At 37.4% G+C, this 25,708-nt stretch overlaps 1 protein-coding gene across 1 annotated transcript in view; it reads left to right on the top strand.

Moving 5' to 3' along the window:
- pdgfd (platelet derived growth factor D) overlaps positions 1 to 25,708 on the top strand; it is a 66,823-nt gene that overhangs the window by 27,055 nt on the left and 14,060 nt on the right. Inside the window, exons 2-5 of the mRNA XM_023350688.1 lie at positions 9,888 to 10,077; positions 13,068 to 13,245; positions 21,857 to 21,895; positions 23,802 to 24,009. Coding sequence (XP_023206456.1) covers positions 9,888 to 10,077; positions 13,068 to 13,245; positions 21,857 to 21,895; positions 23,802 to 24,009 — 615 coding nt within the window. The remainder of the gene's footprint in view (positions 1 to 9,887; positions 10,078 to 13,067; positions 13,246 to 21,856; positions 21,896 to 23,801; positions 24,010 to 25,708) is intronic.

Here is a 25,708-nt window from a genome sequence, read left to right as displayed (position 1 = left end):
GTGGACCCACTGATCTTCCTCCTGTATGTATGCAGGCTTGTCATTGTCCTGACAAATTTCAGGATAAGTGTTATCATTTGTGTAAGGAGAAAAAATGTGTGGGGAGTGGAAATAAGGTGTGGGGAGTGAACACATCCTTCAGGAGCACCAGTGCTGATGGTTCTTGTATGGGAGAAGATGCTCACCTGGTGATGATCCACTAACAGATGGTGGCTAGCACTCTGAGTTGGGTAAACTGAAGTTTGTCTAAGTTGTTGGTGTTGAAGTCCAGGATCTGTGGAAGAGCAGGATCTTGGTGCACTGCCCTGGGTGCAGAATGAAGTCGCTTACAGACTTTCAAGGGCAGATAATGTGTTTCTTGGGGACCAGGGTGATGATGGAGAGTTTTGAGCCCGAGGGAACTTCATGCAGCTTCAGTGACTTGTTGAACATCTGGGTTCCAGTTGGGGCCAGTTGGTCAGTGGATGTTCTCAGGTATGAGAAGAAGACTTCTTTCTGGAGCTTTCTCAATCTTCTGACTCTAAACAAAAGCATATTTACATATTTACTTCTTCAGGGATCGTAAGTCTAGAGAGGAGGTCAGAGGAGAGGAGGATGGAGGATACATGGAGAGCTTTTGGGTCAGAGTGTGATGCAGATGAGTTGGTGGGAAGTGTGAACGGCTACTTTTCACACCTGCAGTAGAAGCTTTTAAGGCCTCCTGCAGGAGGAGGATTTTGCTGAGATTGGAGGAATGAGCTCCTATAATTAGTGATAGTTTTGGACATTTCCAAACTGATGTTGGGTCTTCTACTGCAAAACTGTTCTTTGCTTCAGTAAAAGCCCTGTTTGCTGCTCCATAGCAGGGCTGATGTTGGACATGGTGAAGCCTCCCATATTCATATGGAAATTCACAGATTTATATAAAATTCACTTGCAGATTGTTGGGAAATATCCTAGTGCATCTCAATCCCAACACTTTTAACATAATTCCAACACTAATACTACACATTTACAACATTTAGCATCTTGGCCTTAAGAATGATATTCAAAGTTCACTATAGTCTAATAATCTGAATAAGAAATAAGTGTTGAACAACATACGGCATGCTCTTTTAAAGTACTTCATATTTTAAAATACTTTGAAATATGAATGCAAAGTACTCTTGACCCTTAATGCATGAGGGTCAGAAATGATGTGGTTAGGTTGTTTCTTTGCTTTATCTTTTTAACAATAAAGGTTATCTGATACCTTCACACATTACCTTCAGTTTTTTACCTCAGTTGTTTGTATTTGTATTGTGTGAAAGAATTAATGAAACCTTAGTGAAAGGTTAGCACTAGCGAGTTAATTAAGATAGCTAATTTTATCCAGTTCAATTCCATTCAGTTTAGCACCGATTTAAAACATATCTCATGAGGCACTTCTAGACTCTTACTTTAAATTGTGCACTATCTTAGGTGATTAGCTCGAACAAAAACAAAAATAAATGTTTTCTAATAATTCAACAAAATGTTACAGTAGCACCACACAGTCCTTAATACATTTTCTGTTGTGGAAATGTAAAACTATGACATTTGAGCAATAGCTTGGACTCTATGGAAGGATGTTAACACTAAATTATTATGTCCCTTGGCACCCATTTATCAAGAATGACATCAAAGGAAATGGACCATGCAGCACTGCTTTCAATAGAGATTACTTCTAACTTGGTCAGGCCTGTATTCTTCTCTGCTAAGTCACATGGTCAAATAGGTATTTTTAATAGTTTTAAACAAATAACAGATATTGCTAATGCACTTTTAAAGAATAAATATTTAATATTGTGTCACTTGGGATTATGTCACTGTTCCTACTCTTCCACTTAATATTACATCGACCTGTTGCTTTCATCTGTCCTAATTCTCTCTCTGTCTTGTTTCTGTCCATCCTCACAGCTGAGAGATATAAAATTTGTGTAAAGTATGTTAAAAATATGCAGCAATTAACCACATAAAAACATGACTCTTTAAATTAGATTTGTTTTAGATTACACACTGCATCTGATCAGACTTATTAGGTCCATCACAACTATGAAGTATCTTACAGTGTTAAATTGAGTGACAACATTTAAACTCAAGTTTATCACTTCAAATACCAGCATGTGTTTTATGATTCATCATCTAGTTAAACAAATGATTACAAGAACCACAAATAAACCACTTTATTTTTCTTGTTGTGATCACATAGCAAATACAGCACACAGATGCAGGGCAACAGGGACTTTTCACTTTTCTATTAGTAACTAATGCCAACCTGTGTGGGTTATACAGTAACCTGTAACCAGTAACTACTGTTTGTCAACCACTTTGAAAAGCTTTTTTAAAATTTCCTATGATATATTTATCTTTTTCCCTGTTGTGTTTTTGTGCCCATGAGAGCTTTCTTTTCTGCTTCTCCATCTCTAGCTCTGTCATCTAATGACAACACGATTCAAATGAAAAAAAAAATTGCACCACAGTGTGTTCTCAAAGGGCTGCACACTGGCGTGTGTTTGTGTGTGTATGTGAGGAAATGACGGGAGGGAAAGAGGGGAAGGAGCAGGGAGGCACCTAATCCATGCCATATCTCTGATATTGATCATATCATTTACACTTGCACAAACAGCTCTTAAATACGGAAAATGCTGACTAAAAATATTTTTTCCTCCTTTGCTTTGTTGTTATTCATCACCCCTATGCTCACCAGCTAGCTCACATAACCCTATTTATAATGTGTGTCAGTATGTCATTCATGAATATTGTGTGAAAAAAGATCTCAGTAGTTATAATCATTTATCATTAATTTAGCCTATTTAATAACTTTATACATTTGCTAAACTAGCAAGCTGCCATTAGCCTACTGTGTGCATTGTTCTAGTGTTTCTCTGTGTGTTGTCTCTTGCATGTGTGCTTGCGTATTGATAATTATTTTTACTTATAATTCAAAAATATAGTATGTTTTCTCAGCCAATATATGGCTGCAAGATATACAGCTGAAATGGTCCTACACACAGACTCTTGCACTCCCCCCACACACACACAAAATAGATATTGATATTGTTCTATTGCTGTTGTGCAGTTTTTCTTCCAACTTTCAGAATGTCTCAAGTGTTTAAAAAATGTTAAATATGTTAAAAATACAATTATTTATATAAAACCTTGAAATCATTAAGTGAACTCAAATATTATACAAAATATATTACAAATGAATGACCGAAACCAAAATGACAAAAGTAACTGCGAAACATATTGATTCTAAAATGGATCATTCTTGTCACACTTATAGAAGAGTGTAGGGTCCTGTCACTCAGGCATAAGGGTTAAGTAAACTATAGGGGGAAATGCAGTGAAAATGGAGCAGGATGGAGACACTGAAGAACCAAAGGAAAAGTAGTTGCAAGCACATTTGGGGCGATATTTGATGCTGACCAAAGCTGACACCCCTCGGTATGCAGAGCACACTCCTGAACTGTGTGCATGTCTGTGTGTCTTTTTCTTTCTTTTTACATGCCTCTATGCTCTTGTGAGCGTGACTGAAAAACATGCAAGAAAATTTAAAGCTGATTTGTCATGAGAGAGTGGCAAAACAGTGGAGCCCGCATCAGCTCTGATAAGCAGCACAGCAATGCACATAGGCATAGGCACACACACTTGAGATCCACTCACACATGCATTGAGCTAACATTTAGCCAGATGGAAAGGGCTTTGGTTATTTCTCATGGGTGGAAATACGCTGAGGGAGGAAGTAAAGACTCACATCTACAGCCAATGCACATTTACAACACGGAGCATATATAACGCTGAACAGATGCTAATAGGGGTGTAACGATGCTTAAAAGTCACGAGACAAGACAAGGCACTATATTCAGTTCACAAGAATGAGACGGGACAAGATTTTAAAATAACTTTCAAGAAATGTCTTTGGCCTTTATTCTGCTTTTTATTGATTTTGTCAAACTCACAAGCTGTCTTTCTTTTTTGATCTCTTTTTATATTTTCAGACCTTAGCAGTCCTTCAACTATGCATAGTCTGCAGCACAACAGTTACCATTTCCAAGTCGCTATTGATATGATGTGTTGTGATTGTGATGTTACTCAATGTACCCCAGAAACTTTGCCATTGGTTGTTATAGCTAACTCAGTGACACCAATCCTGTGTGGCGGAATGGGGCAAAACTATTGTGGAAAGCTTGTGAACCCAGGGCACTTTGACACAAATCACATAGTATACAAGTCAATTTTTCCAAATAGTAAGGAAATATATGTAAAATATTGCCAAATGGTAATAAAAAAATACTACAAAAAATGGTTTGTGGTTGACCTAAATTATAAAAGGTTTAGTGTAATTTATATGGTAGACAGTGAGAAAGAAAAGGTCATCTCTCTTACAATAATGTTTATGTAAATGTCAGTGTTTAACTCTATGTGGCGAATTAAAAACTACTGTAATAGCAACTTAGGCTCCATTTGTCATTGAAACTGAAAGAGTTTTCTGATTTATGGGTGTAATAATCTTGTCATACAAAATATTGGAATATTGACAATTCATAATATTTCTTGATGAGGTGAGTTCTACCTCACTAGCAATTTGTGATCATCATGGCTTCGCCTGAGGAAATTGCAACAGAAGATCCCCCAACCACACTGAAATCATGTGTAAGAACATTGAACATTGCCTCACTTAAACAACAGATGACTGGATGTATAGGCTGTGATTGTGCGGTATGTCACATCACAGTGCACATTATCAATAGAAGCAGAGAAATGTTAAATGTTATGCTGCAGATAAGCATTATTGAAGCACTGTCCTAAGGTCTAAAGAGATAAAAAAGAAATCAGAAAAAAACAACAGTTTGTGAAGTCTGTTGCAAAAGTTATAAAAATGCCGACTATAGGCCCTCTTGTAGCATACATTTTGTCTTCGAAGTTTTCTTGAAATCGATGAAATCTTGTCCTGTCTCTTTCTCAAGAACTAGACATGTACAGTATATACACATATATATATATTTTAATTCACATATTTTTCACTGTTCTTACCTGTTTCATCGACATGAATGTCATGAAGAATGCAAACATCAAGATTCCACTATTTACCTATGGTGTTATTCACAATCGAAAGATGGGATTTTAAAAGCACTGTTGGCTTGTTTTTGGTTCAGAAAAGTTTAGTTTAAGAAGATGAAAGACAGACTGGATATGTTAGAAGATGAGAGACAGAAGAAATTGGGTTGCCTTGTTTTAGGCATTATCTTGTGGGAGTTTGTTCCTGAGTGGAAATGTATCAACTGTCAGTCAAGAAATAAAAATGTGTTTGGTCTGCACAGAACAGACACTTTTATTAAAAATGGCTGATGTTTAATATTGGGTAAATGTTTGCACCACTGTGACTTCAGCAAGTTCAACTCGTATTTCAACTAAATCAGAGTCTTGAGAGATTAATATCCTTTGTTATCAACTCCTTCAGTGTGACTTGCTGTACTCCAGCGTGAGATCTATTTTTCAGCCTCTGATGCATCATGTTGCTGGGTGATTAGAGTGTGATTGGCACTTGGATCAGAAATAGATCTTGAAGCCACGGAGAACATCACACCCTGGCACTGGAGGTGGGAGAGCCAAGTTTAATTAGTGAGAAAATACCCACATAAAACCAACCTGACAAGCCTACATGCAAATCTGCACAAAGTATCATGAACTTTTCTCCTGAAACCTGGCACATCCACTCTTTCGTCTGCCCACCACACATACGGGTTTACCACACAGTCACGCATCATCATTGTCACAGTTACTTAAGTGTCTGATCAGGAGTCTTAAAGTCTAATTGCTGAAGTCAGATAATGCGTGTCGGTACATGTGAAAGAAAAACAAGAGAGAGTTGGTGTGCTTATATGTATTTAAGGTGTGAGTCAGACTAAGGAATAGAACAGCACCAGCTTTTCTGCAGCAGCAAACAAATTAACCTTTAGATAAGTTTTGAAGATATTAACTTTGTTTAGTTGAAGAACTGTGGTGTTTTCAAGTGTGGTTTAATGGAACTGATTTTCAAGTGTAGTTGCTTTACAAAAACTTGAGTACCTGTCTTTTTTACATTTTATCCTGCTACAAACATAAATTGCACGTTTTTAAGATTGTATGGGATAGAAAAACACAAAGTGGTGCAGAAATGTCAAGAGGGAGTAAAATAAAACACGTTTTTAAAGTTTTATTTTTTCAAACAGATCATCATCTGTATTTCTTTATGTTGTTATTTAATTTCAACTAGCACACCCTCACAATGAAACATGATGGTGGCAGCATGATGCTATGAGGATGATTTTGTCTTCAGCTTGAAGTGGAAGAGGTTGATTAGAGGTCATGGGAACATGGATGGAGTTAAAGTGTAACTAACACCGCAGTGAAAGCATAACCCCAACCCTGACAAACTTTGAAACATTCAAGCAAAGGCGGCGAAGCCAAGAGACACTGAGGGGCATGGCCGAGTGAAGAGATGAGCAGAGGGGGTAAGCAGGGCTGTGGTCAGGACGAAAGAAGCACTTTTGCTTACTTTGTCACTATATTTAGAAACTTTAATATATACCAACAAGTGATAAATTAAGCATCTTTTTCCTGTGTTGATAAGAGACTTATCACACAGAAACATATAGATGGAACATAAAGATAGAACCCTAAATAGCCTATTTAGATGGTTTATCAGCAAAGAATTGATTTGGAGGTTAGTTACACTTTAAATACTGGATGGTTATGGAAGCAACCTGTAAGAGGCAGCTAAAGTGAAAAGAGTCTCACCTTCAAGCAGGACAACAACTTGAAACATGCAGCCAGAGGTAGAAAGGAATGGTTTAAATCAAAGTATAAATATGCTAGAAGGACCTTGTCAAAGCCCAGATGCAAATCCATTTAAAATTTGTGAAAAGAATTAAAAATCCATCTTCAAATATTATCATCTAATGTGACTGAGCTTGAATTTGTCTGCAGGGAAAAATTATGGCATCACATTCCTGCCAAAAACCCTGAGGAGTGTATTAAGCAATCACAATATTAATCAAGAGAGCACATAGCGCTTATCGTGGCCACATTTATTAACTGAGAGCACATAGCTCTGGCCAAGCCCAGCCCTGGCTGTCACCGCATTTGAGCGTAAAATCCAGCCAATCAGATCAATCAGAAGAATCGCTGCCTCCAGATGACAAATATGACCACTAAACAGAGAGTGCAATTTTCTGGCAAGAGCGAACAGATGGTTGGAGAGAGCATATTTTACTGCTCAATGATTATGTCCAAAATTAATGGGACCATTCCTTATTTTCATTCATAATATGATTAAAAGATAAAGTATTAGCATCTGGAATAATGACAAAAGGCCCAAAACCCAAAGACATACATTTAAAAAATATATATTTTCTCTTATGAAAGTAAGCTATTATCATTTTTATTGCAAAAAAAAATCATAATAAAATCATAATAAAAAATCTTCCTGTAAAGACTAGACATCTTTACAGGAAGATGTCTGGTCATGTGAGGAATGAGACATTAAGGCAGAATGTTAACAAGAACTATGCTTCTCAGGGTTTTAGGCAGGGAAGTGATGCCATATTCCAGTCTTTAAATGTTCAAAGTTGGCAGCAATATAACCAAAGATTTAGGATAAACTGCTCAAGGCAACAAAACCACATCAAAATACAAGCAATAACCAATAAACTTTAAAATATTTACAGTGTAAAATTGTTGACATTATGTATCTGTCCGTCCATTCGTCAGTCTGTCCATCCTCACGGATTTCATTAGACTTTCCTTACTGATTGCATTTTGCTTTTTCCCAGTCATTTATAAAATAACATGGTATATTGAAGGTGCCAAAGCATACCATATGTGGATTTTTCTTTGTAGCATTATCCAAGTAACAAGGAATTACATGCATGAGTAAGCCGAGTAATAGGTTACTTTCTGTTTGACACTAATGCTTTCTTGTCTTCCCCTATTTTTTGAATTGGTTTTGTACATCACCTCTTTGAAGCCAACTGTGCTATGATCATGAAAATAAAAAAACTTATCTGGTAGCTTGAAGCAAAATAGTGGTGTGGTTTTACTCTAAACTGGAACTAAATAGTTTTTATTAAAGTATTTTCCAATAAAACCAACAAAGGCAGTCTGAAAACCAAATTTGGGATATAAAATAATATATACTTTCATTTCTTATTTATCCAAGGGTCAATAATACGACTTTGTAGCAGCAGCCAAAAGGTGCCGTATGAATAGGTTTGCACAGTTTTTCTTCTTGAACTATTTGTCTTCTTTTTAATATGCTCATAAATAAATTCATACCACTGATGGTTAAAGTCACTAGGAACACACAGAGAAACTGCAGTTGTAGTTTTACAAGGATTACATGTTTACCTTTTATGATGCCCTCTATAATATCACAATGCTAACAATTGTGATATTACTGACAATGCTGGTTGCAATTGATGCATCTCACTCTTTTCTTTCTGGTTTGTCATATCACTCTTGAAAAGGCTTTGAATCCTGGCCAATGCCATCTACAACAGGGGTGATCATCAAGAGAAATGAGAGTATCCAACTGGCTAATATAACAACAGTACGCAGAAAGTGAACGCATTATATTTAGATAGTACCAAAAGATTAGTGGATTATAAATATAGCATATAGCATCCAAGTTATGTACTGTGTATGTTTTTAACTATGTACACATACACTGCGGTCTTGATTGAAGTTCTATATAGGCTCTAGCTTATAACTTGAACAATACCCAAGCAGTCCTTGCATGACACAGATTATGTGGAGCATAAAATAACCTTTCTGCTTGCAACAGCAACATGTGTGTTAACCATAATGACTGTAAGCTGTGCTGAATTCCCTTTAGACATTAGTGAGTGAAATTCTCTGATACATAAGCACTTTCATGACTGAAGGGAGCCTCACAGTGAAGCGTCTGATCAACAGAGTGTAAAAATTCCTTTACAAACAAATTCATCTTCATCACGCATGCTCACATACACTGACACGTCCACCCCAGCACACAGCTATATAACTATAGTATGACATGTTGTTTCTCCAATGAACTGCAACTTTAGGTGCTTATGTTTTGGATCAACATATCAGAGAATCAGAAGATAACCAGAATAGCTACGATGAGTAGAAAAATACACTAAGAGAGGAAATTGAGTGGTGGGAGAGGAGTAAAATTTAGGCAAAGTTTTCAGCAAAGAGGTAGATGAGAAGGCTGAAGCTTCATCATCATCTCTCAGGGGTGCATGCTGCGGCACCTTGATTACGGATTCAGCTCTCCTGCAGAAAAAAACCCACACAGCAGTCAGAAAATATCGCCCTGTCAGCCCAGTTCAGCACAAATCCTGACCTTCTGACGGGGTGTGTGCAAAGGGGGTGTGTGTTTAGGTGGGTGCATGTGAATGTTTTGTGTATAAGAACACAGTTTTGTGGGCAATTGATTTTTGAAGAATGAAGTATATGTGTATCAGAAAACACATGACAGATAATAATCTTCTTAAAGCTCCTAACAAGTCTTTTTACAAGACACACTGTTCGTTGAGGTTAAATTAAAACTTATTTTTACTTGTTTTCTGGTTTCTATGGAAGATTAGCATACATAGAGTAAGTGTAATGTTTAAGTTATGAAATCACTTAAAAGCTCTGACACAGTCATTATTGTATTCATGTATCATATATTCTTCATCACATTTTTCTTTTCTTTTTTTTTTGCATGTTTTAGCTTTCTCTGCTGATGTTTGCTAAAATCCAATATTTTGATTCTGTTTGTGTGACTATTTGCTCTGAATGCGGATGTGTCTGTAAAATGGATAAACGTACTCATCAGTTGTAACCACTAACAGACAGCAATCACCCTACCACAGACTTGTACCACAAGGACGAAAACATCACGGTGACTCCAGCGGGTGGCGTCATCTTCAGCCCAAACTACCCCAAAGCTTATCCCCGCAACCTGTGTCTGTCATGGAAACTGCTAGCACCACCTGGGAGCCTCATCCACCTTCAGTTTGATGAACAGTTCCACCTGGAGGAGCCTGTGAATGGAAAGTGCAGGTAAAACACAAGATTAAAGAAGACAGAGAGAACAGATGGAGATGGTGGGGATGGAATTCAGATTATATGATTACGACAGATAATATGGAAAGACAAAGAGTAAGACATAAGGTACCCTTAAAGAGAAAAGGAGAGAAAGACAAAGGAAGATTGAGATACTGAGGACAAACAGGAGGGAGCACTGATGCATCACGAGCATGTGTAATGGAGAAAAGTTGTCTGAAAGACAAAAGTGATTAAAAAGTTTGAGACTGAGTAATGGAGAGAATGGCTTAAAGTAACACATCAAGGACAAGTAAAAATCTACTCTGTATAAAATGTCAATCTAAAAATTGAAACTCTTTCACATTTGGATTATTTCCTTGTGTAATTGTAATACCACTCCAATGACAGTTCTTTGTTGATAGGATGTGACAAATGTTTAGAGGGAAATTTTTCTTTTTTGGCAAAACCTTAAAGAGTTTGATGGTTGAACAAAAATATGTTTAATCCCAAAATGTAACTCAGCTGTCAGTGTAAGCGCCATAATGAAAGACAATCTTGCAGTCATAATAAAAAAGGAGGAGAAAATATCTAAGGCTGAGAAAAGGAGAAAAACTGTGTTGCTGAGTACTTTGGATTTTGATTTAACATCAGATATAACTACTGTGTACATAGAAGCGAGTGAGTTTTAATTACTTCTCATCATTTTGTGTTTTAGCTTGATGGCTTGAAAAATGGCTGTAAAGTTGTCAGATTAGTGTAAAATTTAGGATGTATATTTTTAATGTTCATGTGTTTGATTTCCTGATATTTGCTTAAAACAACAAACTCAAATAGGATTCTCATATGATTCAGTTTGACTTTGACTTCTAATCTAAAACAGAGAGAAGATTTTACTATTGGCTAAAGATGTCTCCTCAGAACTTTGGTCCATTACACAAAACAATTTGAAGAACATATAAAAGCTACAGTGTATTTTAGTCCACTGGCTAAAGAAACAATATATATATATTTGTAGATTTGTGGCCAGATGCTGCAGTGGACAAACATAATCTAGAGATGTGTCCACAGCAGGAGCAGCGGTCCAGTAATTAAGACTAGAGCTTTAAGTCCAATATACTTGTGATTTATTTCTATCTACGTGGCTACTTTCCAGCTTATCTGTAAAAAGTGCCTTGAAAAAAGTATTTATATTCCTTGAACTTTAATTTTTGAAATACCTTAGCCCACTAAACAGTATTTTTTAATGCAAATGTTTTAAGTAGATGTTGTGGGCTGAGCTTCAAAGTAAAAAAGGAAAATGTTCACCTTACCGGTAATAACAGCATTTTTCATCTAATAGAGGTAAAACATTGTGTGTTTCTCTGTCAACAGCAAGGAGTTCTCCATGTTGAACTACAGTAGCTTTAGTCTAATCTAAAACCAATTGTAATTTTTACTTTTTCTCATGGAAGGGTCTCCATAGTTCCTTTCATTGTTTGCCACTCAGGATGGCCGGCAGGTTCTGATTGTGAAGTCGTTGCAAACTCCCTTTTTAGAACGAATCACATTCATTAAACTTTGGTTGGCTTTAGTTTTCTGCAGAGTTCCTGCTTGATGTCAATTGCACCAGTGACAACAATGTGAAATGATGTGCTGGACTTCCTTATCCAAACGCAGCAGTTTCTTTACTAACACAATATTTCAACAAGTGTTTATGGTGCTTTGAGAGCACAATAAGATTGGCCCTGTAGTTTCATACCACTATTTTCAATAGCTTTTCTCACACTTATGATATGGTACTTCAGTCAAAATACCACGTGGTACATTGACTTATAAGAACTGACATTACAACACACAAACACAGCATGTATAAAAACAACCAACCAGTTAAAATGGGAAATACTTGACCACTTATATTTAAGTGGTCAAGTGTTATAATATATCTGCATTTCCTTTAAGTGATGAATGAATAAAATCCTTAACATAATCATAGCTATAATCTTGGTGATAGATTTTATAATGTCTGTTGTGTGTTGCAGCATTTTTGGTCATGGTCTGGTCTTTCACTAATTTCTCTATGGACTGTATTTGATCCACTCGGATCTAGATTTGTTTGGTTTAGGTCATTATCCTTTTGTATCACGAAGTTGTAGTTGTAGTTGTTCTATGAGGCATGATCAGGCATAACATTGTGACCACCTGGCCCCCGAATGTTTGCGTTGGTATCTTGATGTTAGCAACACACCCTTAAAGCCCATAAAGTTGTGTTTTGGGACCCTCATGGATCAGACCTTAACTGGATTAAGATTTGCCGAATTTTGAGGCTAATCTAACTAATTTATTTCTGAACCAGTTTTGCTTTATGTCACGCCATGTTATCCTTACTGGAAAAGCCCACAATTATAGTGGAATATCATTCCCATGAAAAGGGAATGATATCCCTTAGTGCTGTTCTGCAACACCACTAGGGTATGTGGTATGTGTCAAGATAGCATCCTCATATGCTATCTTGAACTGGATGACATAAAGTTTCCTGGCAGAACATTGCCCAAAGCATAACTCTGCCTTTCTTCCCAAGTAAATCTTGGTGCCATTTGTTCTCCGGGTCAGCAATGCACAACCCTCCGGCCATCCACATGATGTGAAAGAAATGGTGATTCATCAGACCAAGCCACCTTTTCCCATTGCTTTGGGCTCCAGTTTTGACTGTGATGCACCGTGCTTTATGGGACTTTTCTAGCAGAATCATCTTAGTGTTGTTAAGACAGTGTCTTAATGTAATGCCATGGAGGTCTCTATATATTTATAAATGCATCACTTCAGGATTAATTATCACATCTTGTACTATTTTTTTAGTCAAACAATATAACATTTTATACAATATCAAAATGAATGAAGTAAATCATCATTCTATGCATAAACACAGCTATTGGTCTTTTTTATGTTTATCCCATAAGTTTTTTCCATCTGCTGCCATGAATTGATCTGTTTATACATTTTTATCTTTCCTTTTTTTGTTATTTCAGTTATGACTTTGTTGAAGTGGAGGAAAAATCACAGACCAGCATTATAAAGTGGGGTCGTTGGTGTGGGCAGAAGGCACCCTCCAGTCTGACTTCAAAATCCAACACACTCAGAATCATCTTCAATTCGGACGATTACTTTGTGGCGAAGCCTGGATTCAAAATCTACTACTCACTGCTGGTAAGGAAGCCTCACATGTTGCAGCTGCAATTATTAGAGACACACAAATATGTTTTTAATTTAACATGTTTGTCTTTAAGCACTTACGACTGAATTTGACAGTAAGCAAAACGATGAAATGAAGTGCAATAAGATATGGTACCACAGTGGTCATAGCAAAGCTTTCTGTAAAATACGAAGCTGTAACATGTAGCCAAGCCTTTCCTATCCATCCATTTGACAGAAGAGGAGAAATCGAGAGAAATAGGACAGGACATTGGGAGGATGCAAAACTGTTCTCTTAGAGGCTGGCAAATGAATGGATAAGGTGATTTGCTTTGTCATTTTGTCAGGAAGCCCAAAGAATAAAGAGAGAGGCTCTGAATTTAAGATGTTACTCTGCTCTGTAATCAACGGGCTAGAGGGGAAGAGCGAGCAGCAGAAAGTCAAAGAGGCATTAAAGAAGGTTCCTAGTAAAAGCTAAGAAAGAGGAAGAGATGAAGAGCTCCTGGCTCTGTCGATTATCTGAGAAGAAAGAGTCATGAGAAGAAATAAAAGTCAAGACAAACCAAAAAGAAAGTGAAAGCATTCTCTTTTTATTTGTTCATAAACCTTCATTTGTGGTGTCATTTTTGTACTTTATTGAGTGAATATGAAATAAAAAAAAAAACTTTCGCTGTTGCTCTTGCAACAATTTGTCCTTTTAGGAAACAGATATAAGATAAATATTTAAGCTACATGCATTAAAATTGACTACAATCACTTTTAACAATTCCTAAAAGTAAATTATATAAAAAAATAAAAATAAAAATTCCCTTCTCACCCACCGCGGGTGGTTCTTATCCTCTGAGCTCGGGTCCTCTACCAGAGGCCTGGGAGCTTGAGGGTTCTGCGCAGTATCTTGGCTGTGCCAAGGACTGCACATTTCTGGACTGAGATGTCTGATGTTGTTCCTGGGATCTGTTGTAGCCATTGGTCCAGTTTGGGGGTGACTGCCCCGAGGGCCCCGATGACCACAGGCACCACTGTGGTCTTCACCTTCCAGGCCCTCTCCAGTTCCTCCCTGAGGCCCTGGTATTTTTCTAGTTTCTCGTGCTCCTTTTTCCTGATGTTGCAGTCGCTTGGTATTGCTACATCTACCACAACGGCTTTCCTCTGTTGTTTATCCACTACGACAATGTCTGGTTGGTTCGCCATTACCATTTTGTCTGTCTGGATCTGGAAGTCCCACAGGATCTTAGCTCTGGCATTCTCCGTCACGTTTGGGGGTGTTTCCCACTTTGATCTCGGGGTTTCCAGTCCATATTCTGCACAGATGTTTCTGTACACTATGCCTGCAACTTGGTTATGTCGTTCCATGTACGCTTTCCCTGTCAGTATCTTGCACCCTGCTGTTATGTGCTGGACTGTCTCAGGGGCCTCCTTGCACAACCTACACCTTGGGTCTTGTCTGGTGTGGTAGATCTGGGCCTCTATTGCTCTGGTGTTTAGGGCCTGTTCCTGGGCGGCCAGGATGAGGGCCTCTGTGCTGTCCTTGAGTCCAGCTTTTTCCAGCCATTGGTAGGATTTACTGATATCAGCCACTTGGGTTATTTGCTGGTGGTACATCCCATGTAGGGGCTTGTCCTCCCATGATGGTATCTCTGGCACCTCAACCTCCATTCCCTGTTGTCTGAGACATTCACTGAGCACATTGTCTGTTGAGGCTTTGTCCCTGATGTATTTATGGATCTTAGTTGTTTCGTCCTGGACTGTGGTTCTCACACTCACTAGTCCTCTGCCTCCTTCCTTGCGGCTCGTGTACAGTCTCAGGGTGCTGGATTTGGGATGGAACCCTCCATGCATTGTTAGTAGTTTTCTAGTCTTAATATCCGTGGCTTTTATCTCCTCCTTTGGCCAGCTAATTATTCCAGCAGGGTATCTGATTACTGGCAGGGCATAGCTGTTTATCGCACGGATTTCGTTCTTGCCATTGAGCTGGCTTCTCAGGACTTGCCTTATTCGTTGGAGGTATTTAGCTGTGGCTCCTTTCCTTGTGACCTCATCGAGGTTGCCATTTGCTTGTGGTATACCTAGGTACTTGTAACTGTCCTCTATGTCTGCTATTGTTCCTTCTGGGAGTGAGACCCCTTCTGTGCGGATGACCTTCCCCCTCTTGGTGATCAGCCGACCACACTTCTCTAGTCCGAATGACATCCCAATGTCTGTGCTGTAGATCCTGGTGGTGTGGATCAGTGAGTCGATGTCTCGCTCACTCTTGGCATACAGCTTGATGTCATCCATGTAGAGAAGGTGACTGATGTTGGCCCCATTTTTGAGTCGGTATCCGTAGCCAGTCTTGTTGATAATTTGGCTGAGGGGGTTCAGGCCTATGCAGAACAGTAGTGGGGACAGAGCATCTCCTTGGTATATGCCACATTTGATGGACACTTGTGCAAGTGGTTTGCAGTTGGCTCCAAGGGTGTTTCTGTCTGGTATATATATATATATATATATATATATATATATATATATATATATATATATATATATATATATATATATATATATATATATATATATATATATCATGTATACAAACACACACTAAATGAATTTTATAATATAGAAAATATTATGATGTACAGATCTGTATTTATGGTTTTCTTATCATAAACCTAGTACATCTACAAAGAATTTAACTTCTCCAGGTTACAGTTTGGTTGATGTTTTCACTGGTTTATGAGAATGATATAATTTTTTCTTTTAACGTAAGAGTTTGCTAAGCCTGCTTTCTGAAACAGGGCCATGGTCTGTCTATTTGCCCCTTCATCTATAACAACAAAAGGTAAACAATTGGCTTTCTGTGGCCCATGTCTCGTTTTACCAAAAAATATCCAAACAGTAAAAGTTCAAATTGCCAAGCAGCCTCTGAAGTCTAGCCCCCTGCTGCAGCTACCTGAATGAACTGCTGACATGCCTCTGGTTTCATTTTAAAATGCTTCTTCTAACTTTCCTGTTTTCTCTGGCTTCATTTTTTAACACCTCTTTGATCCCAATACTTTGAGTCCTCTTTCCTCAACAGCGGCTTTGATACAGAGGAGTGTTGTTGTCAGTGCAGCCTGTTAGTGTTCAGGTATGGTGTGCTCTCTCTCTCTCTCACTGAAAGAATGTCAGAATTTTATTTTCCAACCAGTCTGTCACCAGTCAGGTCCAGTCAAACTGAAAACTCTTTGAGTCTGGTCACCACCCGATTTCACTGCGCTTAATATTTATGATTAAGCTGCAGTGCAGTTGAGCACACACTGAAATTATAACACATGTCTTTTAGATTAACATTGAGGATAAAATATTATATCAAAAGGAAATTTTAGAGCAGATTTAAAACATGTCATAACAGATAATTATTTTATTCCTCTATTCTTCCAGAATAATCTAAAGTATTAGGATGTCTTACAGCAGCTTAGGACTACTGATGACATTTAGCTTTTGTGTCATTTTATATTTCCATTAGAGCATAATGCAGATGTGTTAATACACACCATTCTAAATAAAGACCCTCACTTAAATTTAAAGTTGCTTCCTAAACAACAGCTACTCTAACTTTATCCTGAAACTACTGAAGCGTGTGGATTTTACCACACTTCACTTGCTTTGTAGTGGTGCTCCATAGTATTTTTTGCTGTGTGGAAGGACTATTTGGAAGGATCTGGTCTGTCTGAAGCTTTATAGTAACACGAAAAAGATATTTTAAGCTGTCTGACTCTGTAGGCCTTTGCTAACTTTAAACCAGTCAGCATTTTTTTCATAAATATTTTACTAACAAGCTACAAAAAAACAAACTCTGTTTAGTTAGCTTTTTAATGAGTTTATAGGAATTCCTATATTTTCTGAATAATCATAGTTCTTAACTTTCTGGATGGTAAGATGGATGCACCTCGGTGCAGTCATGTCCCAGGCCTGTCCCAGCTGGTAGTTGGTGAGAAGCAGATTACATGTTGGAAACTAACTTGTGAATCACAGGACTAATGCTGAGAGCCAGACAACGACTCAGGCTCGCTTTCTAATCTGCAGTCACCAATTAACTGCATCACTTATGAATCTGGACTGTGGGAAGGACCACCTGGAGAAGACCACCTGCAGAAATTCAAACTCTAAAATAGACTCCAGTCAACCAGCTGGGTATACCCTCAACTATCTTGCGCTGAGTGCTACCTTTCAGTCTGTAATGATGACAGGGAAATGTGAAAGCCTCCCATGATGAAGTTCTGACCTAAATATACCTACTTACTTACTCTGCCACTGTGTAAACCACAAATAACTTTCTTATCTACCCCTCTCAGAGTCTTACAGCTTTTTTCCCCCTTCCTCCCTCATTTTTTGCAATCTCTCCTCTGGTCAAATAATCACAACCCTTTGCATTACGAACAGAAACCAATTCTTGAGGCCCTTCTCATTAGATCAGTTTTACCCAATTTTTAAAGAGCTCCTGCGTTTGAGTGTGAGTGTTGCATCTTTCTATCTTTAACAGACATGCACACACTCACACACATAAATCCCCTCAAGCTAGACTGGAGCTCTGCGTGTGGCTTAATTTAGTAGGTCTAATTTGTTCTCTTCAGACCTGTCGAACAGATAAGGAGAAGGAGAGGAGGCACAAAAAAAAAGTGTGAAGGAAGAAGAGTTAGAGGGAGAGAATGAGGAGAAGCAGTACTGGAAGGGGAGAACAGGTGTCTGAGATGCTATCAGGATGTCAGCTAATGACTAAAACAAGCCAAACTGCGAGAGACAATGAGAAAACTGGCAAGAAAGCCAGTCGTGAGGTACTGGGCTATGTGGAATAAATTGGTGTGGACCTGATAAAACAAAAATCCATATAGGAAACTAAAACAAAGACAGCATATAGAGAGGAATAAAGGCAAAAATGGAGATCCAGAAAGAAACTTAAGATCAGTCCTATCATTAAACTACAGCTATTCCGATTGGGAAGATTTTCCTTCGTTGCTGCTTACCCATTGCTCCTCACTGACCTCCAGCTTTCTGAAAGAAGACTTAAACCCTTTTCTTTTACTAAAAAATGATAAAATTGACTGTTCAGAAGCATTTTTTGTCACAATAAACATGTACAACTTTGATTTGGAAACTAAACGTGTATTACTTTAGTAAGGCAACAATGTTTTAAATTTAGTTAGACAAGCTGCAAGCACCATGTCTGGTCAAGCAACCAAAAGCAGGTTACTAAGTACTAATTAACTCAGTAAATAACCAGCTACAATGCTTTTCTTGGAGCAGTTTCCAATGTTTCTCATAATTTTTCAATATTTATGAAAGACTGCTCTGATAATACTCATTTACGTGTAATATGTCCCGTTTGATCTAGTAGTTCACCACACAAGCATTTATTGTGTCACAACAATACATGCATAACATTTCTTTAGATAAATCTCTTAAGGGGTGTGCTGTGGTGGCGCAGGGGTTAAGCACAACCCACATATAGAGGCCTTAGTCCTTGACGCAGCTGTCGCAGGTTCGATTCCCAGCCTGGCGACCTTTGCCGCATGTCTTCCCCCTTCTCTCATTACCCTCTTTCCTGTCAATTCACTGTCAAATAAAGGTCACTAGAGCCAATAAAATCTTTAAAAAAAAAAAGATAAATCTCTTAAGAAAAATACTAAAACTGTTAGGTAGAAGTGTGCAAGTTCAGAAGTGTGATACTAAAGGAAAGATTTATTGCTGCATGAGAATATTCTTTAGGTTATAACCTGAGAATAAGCTTCAGCTCAGGCATAGATGAAACAGCAGAGATGTGGTCAGTGTAATTTATCCTCTAACTTGAATGTCCTTCCAGCTGCTCATGCGTTGTAAAAGCTGATGGGGAAACGCATTCGCTTTCCTCGCTGTCTACCCCATTCTTGATTCTCTGCTGTTTGAGTGTCCAATTGTACAAAATGGAGTTGAAAGGGGCACCTTCCTTATGTCCTTTCCACTGGGCTGCTACTGTAAATAAGAATCCATTCCCTCACCACCAGTGAATATGCCAAGGTACATTTTTTCTTTCAGTGAACCAAAGTATTAAAAGCAAAATTGAAAGCAGGACTGTCTGTTTCTCCCAGCAACAGTAATACATCATATAAAACAAAAGCGTGTTAAAATAACACAGGCTTTATGTTAACTCTCTAAGGGAATAATACGATGCTTCAGGTAGTTCCACAGGAAATCAGTAAGTTTGTTAACATCTGATCATGATAAAAAAGAAAACATTTTCTTTTAATTCAAGGGTGTCAACATAGAAATGGTCCTGTCTTTACCAGTATGTATATTTTTTTCTTCAAAATTTAACCTCAAGTTGAAAACATCCCGACATGTCGTTGTTTATGAAGTAAAGAAACATGAATAAGTAATGACACCCTCAAAATGCCAGATACGTACAAACTATGTAGAAATTTGTAGAATTTTAAGAGACTGTCTATTCTTACTAACGTCTACAATTAGAGTTACATTGAGCTACATCTTTTAGCTACTGCAGCTCAGAACAGTCTAATTGTGATTGTTTGGGAATTGCTGCATCTATAACTTATCCAAGAGACATCCCTGTTAAATTGAAAAAACAAAACATACATTTAATAAATTATCATTGAAGTTTTTTTTCGCACTATCTGCTACAACTGAAAGTATATTTTTGTTTTTTTAATGAAAATAATGATAGCTTCCAGTGCTATATGGAATTTAAGATGTGTTGATATGGAGGAAGATCAGCATAGCCAGCTGCTGCAGAGGCGATTAAACCATAATAATTTTAACATAGATTTTTTTATCTTAAAATTGCATTCACTGGGACCTATATTTACATAGGGAACAAAGACTTTGTTCTTTGTAATATTACAAGTGTGGTTGATTGAACCAGAAAAGTGATCCAGAATTTGGTTCACATTCAGCATTTGGTTTTTGAAAAAAAAAAAAAAAAAATAGACAAGAATGCTGTAAACATCTTCTTGAGTTAGTCAACTTCCCTGACCTTAGTAGGTCTTACATTGACTCAGATGTATTTCCTTTAGACTTAGACTCATCCAAGAAATATTTTCTAATTGCCCATCCTTTGCTAAGTTTAGTTCTCCTGGATTGTAACTTTTAAGTAGATTTAGGCCATAAATTTAGAGATCCAAGTCACCGCAGAGTGAATAATAGTAGTGCTGACAATCTTATAGGAAACACTCTGACCTCAGTCACAACTACTTTGTACATCTATGTTTGTGAGTGCATTTCAAGCCACATACAAGAGTCTTTTAAAACGACCTCTGCACACTGACCACCTTTTATCTCAGCCCTATTACATCTACAGCTCACCCCAACACATGCAGCAGAACAAAGTGAGTGCGGGGTGTTCATTGGAGTGCATGGAGACAGATTTACTGTTCCACATTTATCAGTAAGGACATTTAGGACTTTAAAAAGGAGACAGATCTAATAGCTAGCGCAACTTGATGTGCTTTGTGATTCCTTAAAGATGTCTATAAATGCAAGTATGCGAATGGGAATATTCAAAACAAACTTGGTCAACCGTGTCCAGAACAACACACTGTGACTGGAGTCTGATTTGTTTCTCCAACAATTGCACATATCTGCATAGATGTGCTATGACTAGGTTCTTTGGAAACCCTCTGCTGGCAGCCAGTCAGGCAGACACCTGGTTTTCCTGGAAAACATGTGAATGCTCCACCCAGTTCTTTGCAAGTTCTTTTTAAGGTCAAGTATGTAATAAAAAAAATAGAAAAGTAGAGGAGCACTGAACTGTTAGGTGGGAGGTCACTTCTTAAACAATCTGACTTTTCATTTTCTTTGATGTTAAAGACCTTCAGCTGACCTTTTGCTTTATGTATTTCAGCATGACTTACAGTAGCTTTAGTCCAGCTTACATGTGGACACTGAATAGTTAAGATGATTTGATTTAATGGGAAACTTAAGAATGACTGACACATCTTTAAAACAAATGTGGTGAACTGTCTATTTAAACTTCTGTTGATTTGTATCTTTTAAAGTCAGCCGCCAGTCAATGTTTTGACTTGTGTTGAATATGCTGCTACTTGGCATCAAAGTAAAAGAAATCATTGGAAAGTACAGTAATTTTGATGGTAATTAGCTCAACAAAAAGCAAATCCCCTTGTCTTTCCTATGTCCAATTTGGAACTACAGCTAAGTTGGGTGTCATGTCATTCCTGGATAGATGTTTTGACATCTGGGTTAAATTAAACTTTGCGAAGCTGCTACTAGGATTTGTTCCTGGTCCTAATCCTCCACCTAATTATTTTCTGGAGGTTTTCAAAATATTGTGCACCTCGCTTTTCTTTCTGATTAAAGAAGAGATGACGTGTCTAAATGACGTGTATGGTCTGATGTTCTTAAAACTGTTATTTTCTGTTATATTACCGGTACTTTGGAAATGTTAACACCAAATTTATTTGCATACCACTAAAGCCAGCCCAAGTACCACCAGTCTTGCTTGATCCACTGTTTGAACTTTATATTGCACTAAAGCCAGAAAACATCAAAAATAATTAATACACTAAGTGGGTCAGGCCTTTACAAATAATCCTCCAAATAATTATTTTAACTGACATTACATTTACTTTATCTTGTTCTGTTTTACATTTTCTAGGGTGACACCAATTGGGAAGCTGTCACTGAACTCATGTCGGTGAGTTATTACACTAGCAAATAGAAAGCTAAATAGAAAGGCTTGATTTTCCATTCATCCATCCATTTTCTAACACTCTTGTTCCTAGTGGGGTTGGGAGGGGTGCTGGTGTCTACCTCCAGCTAACGTTCCGGGCGAGAGGCAGGGTCACCCTGGACAGGTCGCCAGTCTGTCGCAGGGCAACACATAAGGCTTGATTTTGTTATAGTGATTTATGAAAAGACTAAATGCATACTTTTGTATTTGTATTTTTAGTGGAAACTTTAAAGTTAGAAATTTATTTTATATATTCTGTTTTATACTAGACTGATATTGCAATAAAACAATTTTTTTTTCCATAAAATGCTTTTGTATTTCACATAGTAAATGCATGCAGTTCAGCTACTTTCCAGGTACTTCATGCTGAGACATTACCAAAAAAAGAAAGAAATCCATTAGACTTGCATTTATGACATATTTTGTGACTAACACACACACATTAAACATAGGGCATATACCATATTTATTATATTAGTGGTTTGAAATGTAGAGCCATGCTTACTTATTCTAAATTAACAGTGGGATATTTTTATGGATACATTGAAACTTGTGGGCTTTCATTTATTGGTTCATGATGTTTTTTACTTGCATCTGTTTGCTTTGTAGACCTCTTAATAATTTCAATAATACAGCCATGCTAAAATTTGATTACACTCTCATTCAATTTTAAGGTGTTGCATCAAAAAATAATGCCTAACCTTCTAGTCTTTGTTAGGTTTTAAAAGAATTTGAAGAAACTTCAAATCAAAACAGTTAATGGCCTGTTACACAGTGTTATGTATTTATTAAAAAATGAAATCACTGCAGGGACCATGTGTAAAACGCTACACCCTGGAAATGAATTTCTTGTGGAACCTCAGTCAGCGGCTATAACTTGCAGTAATTATCTTTTTCTTGACCTTTTCACTACCTTGCCTCTTTGAGGAGGATTGTTTTTTGTGTTAATGAAAGCTACTACTTCTTCAAGATCAGTGGTAATGTATGTCCTTCTTAGCATTCTATTAAGTTGGACCTTAATTTTCCAGATCAGCAAACTGATAGAATTCCTTATTTTACAGAAGTGGGAACACTTGTTGATATTCAGTAAATTACCTGCAACGGATTGGCAAAACTAGCTGCATGCATTCACTTTTTAATTATTTTGTATTTACTAAAGCATTCAGACATTTATTAGATAAATAAATAGATGCTAACAATAACCAGTGAAAGTCAAATAATTAGGTTTTTGCTATCTCTTGATTTATAAAACCTGATAATTGTATAAAGCTACCATGCATCTCCTCCTAAGTCCATTTATGTAGCTGCTGCCAACTAAGCAGCAGATGTAAAATGTGGTCCATCCGTTATAGCTATTTGTCCTTTTAAATTGATTATGCAAAGGCAGACATTTTTCAGGTGTTAGCCTCACATTCATAAAGTACTACATCTTGATATAGTGGCTTTTAAAATTCCCTTTATAGTATTATCTTGAGTTGGGCTGATCTATTTCACATTTTAGAGAAAAAAATGGAGGAAGGCATAAGGTAGTGTGATTGATTTATGCCCACAAGGCCACTTAATTTAAGCTCTTACAGTAAATATTAACAAATGTTAAGTCCCAATGGAGTACTTCTGTTTTATTGTCATCTTTAATCAGGCCAACTCTCCCATATAACCTTTATAAATCATTTCATTACTTACCTTAGTCCTTTGAAACATGACTGCTAATGTCTCAGTCCCAGTCTACGTAAGAGTTTTACTGCCTTCTGTGGGTATTTCTTTGCTAATACTTAGTCTAAAAAATACATTTTACTGAAAAGCATTTTAATTTTGTTATTTTTAAATTTGAAAATTTTAGTTTTAATCTTTCCTCCTTTATTTATTGCAGGACATGAGTGCAAACGAGATGCCAGTCACAGAGGCTCCTCAGACACTGGAGGACTTGGATAGAACCATAGCTGCCTTTGACACTGTAGAGCAGCTTCTTCAGTCTTTGAGTCCAGATACTTGGAGACAAGATCTGGACAATATCTACACTCAAACATACATATATTATAGATCCAAGTCCTATCATCTGGCAAGCCGACAGAATAAAGGTAACAGTAACAACTCTGTGTTTTCCAAAATTTGTGAGACTTTAACTTTTAAGAGAAAAAAATTCAGAACCCGGTAATATGCAGTGGGAAAACTGTGTGATGTGCCGCGACATGTTCTACTCACCAGAGCAGAAACAGAGAAAAAAAGTTTAAAACATCAATTTCAATAGAAATACTTGAGTTTATGAAGAAACCACCCTCTGTTTATAACAGTTGCTAAACATATTCCCACTTTTTTTGTCATTGGTTTCAGCCAAGAACATGAACGTTTGAAAGAAACACATGGTTACTTAACATTTCCATCACAGTGCAGTATTTTTATAGCACTTATCGACTACAGTACCTCTGACCCAGAGCCACAATCTAGATCCACTGCGTAAAAAAAGACCTCAGCTCAGGCTTCTTTATGCAGCAAGAATGAATTTTAAAAAATCTGTGTTTGCTGTGCCCAGCTGGAGTGCATTCATTTTACCTTAATGCAGTGTTTCTCAATTCCGGTCCTCAGGCCCCCCTGCCCTGCATGTTTTAGATGTTTCCCTTCTGCCACACACCTGGATTGAATCCGTGGGTGATTAACAGGCTTCTGCAGTACTTGATGCTGCAGAAGAGGTCATGCAATCATTTGGATCAGCTGTTCTAAAATAGAGACACATATAAAACATGCAGAGAACGGGGGGCTGAGGACTGGAATTGAGAAGCACTTCTAATTTCAGATTTAGATTTTTTTCATTCTTACTGATCTGGAGATTAAAGTCTACTGTCCTACCTACAGCAAACTGCACAGGTGTCAAACTCCAGTCCTCAAGGGCCGGTGTCCTGCAGTTTTTAGATGTGCCACAAGTACAAAACACTGGAATGAAATGGCTTAATTACTTCCTCCTTGTGTAGATCAGTTCTCCAGAGCCTTGCTAATGACCGAATTATTCTATTCAGGTGTGGAGCAGCAGAGGCACATCTAAAAGTGTGCCTCTGCACCTAATAATTATTAGGTGAATAAATTAGATAGTCAGGAGGAGTATGTCAGTCATAGACACTCAAGCATTCTGTATCGTGTGGTGAGTAGATCACCATCCTTGCAGACAGAGCATCTGAATAGAATAGTATGTGATAAGGTAATGTTTTTACTGAACCATTGCTGCTCCAGTTGAGTAACATTTGCATTGATTATGTGGCCTTAGTACATATCTGTGACATATGTGGCAATTTAGAGACGCAACATTAAACTGGTATAGCTGATGATTATGTTTGCGAGATAATTTTGTGGCCATTATTACATGGCTACAGCTAACATGAATAAAATGTTTAAAAAAAAAAGAAAATCTTTAATAGTTCCCAATCTGAGAAACCTCAAACAGAAAAATGTGCACATCTCTTTTAGAGGTCTGTGATTTACTTACTATAAAGCTTTGCTTGACGAAAACATTAAATAAAACTAGAAGCACTTGGAAGCTGCATTTAGCTTTTTTTTCTGGAATGTAATGTTAAGAAAGATTACTAAGAAGCCAAATGTTGTGAGTGTAATGTAACCATGGCAATCAGTCATTTTTAGCTGAAAGCTGACAAAGTTTATTTGATCATTCAAATGATCTACACCTACACTCACGTTTACCCTGACTACATGAAATAAAGATTCAAGTCCTAGACCTAGAGATTGAGTTGAGTCTTGAGTATTTAAATCAAATTCAAGTCAGTTCTATGC

The sequence above is a fragment of the Xiphophorus maculatus genome, chromosome 18, assembly GCF_002775205.1.
Source record: "Xiphophorus maculatus strain JP 163 A chromosome 18, X_maculatus-5.0-male, whole genome shotgun sequence".
Taxonomy (NCBI): Eukaryota; Metazoa; Chordata; class Actinopteri; order Cyprinodontiformes; family Poeciliidae; genus Xiphophorus; species Xiphophorus maculatus.
Note: the sequence above shows the minus strand (reverse complement) of the source record. Positions and strands in the feature narration are given on the sequence as shown.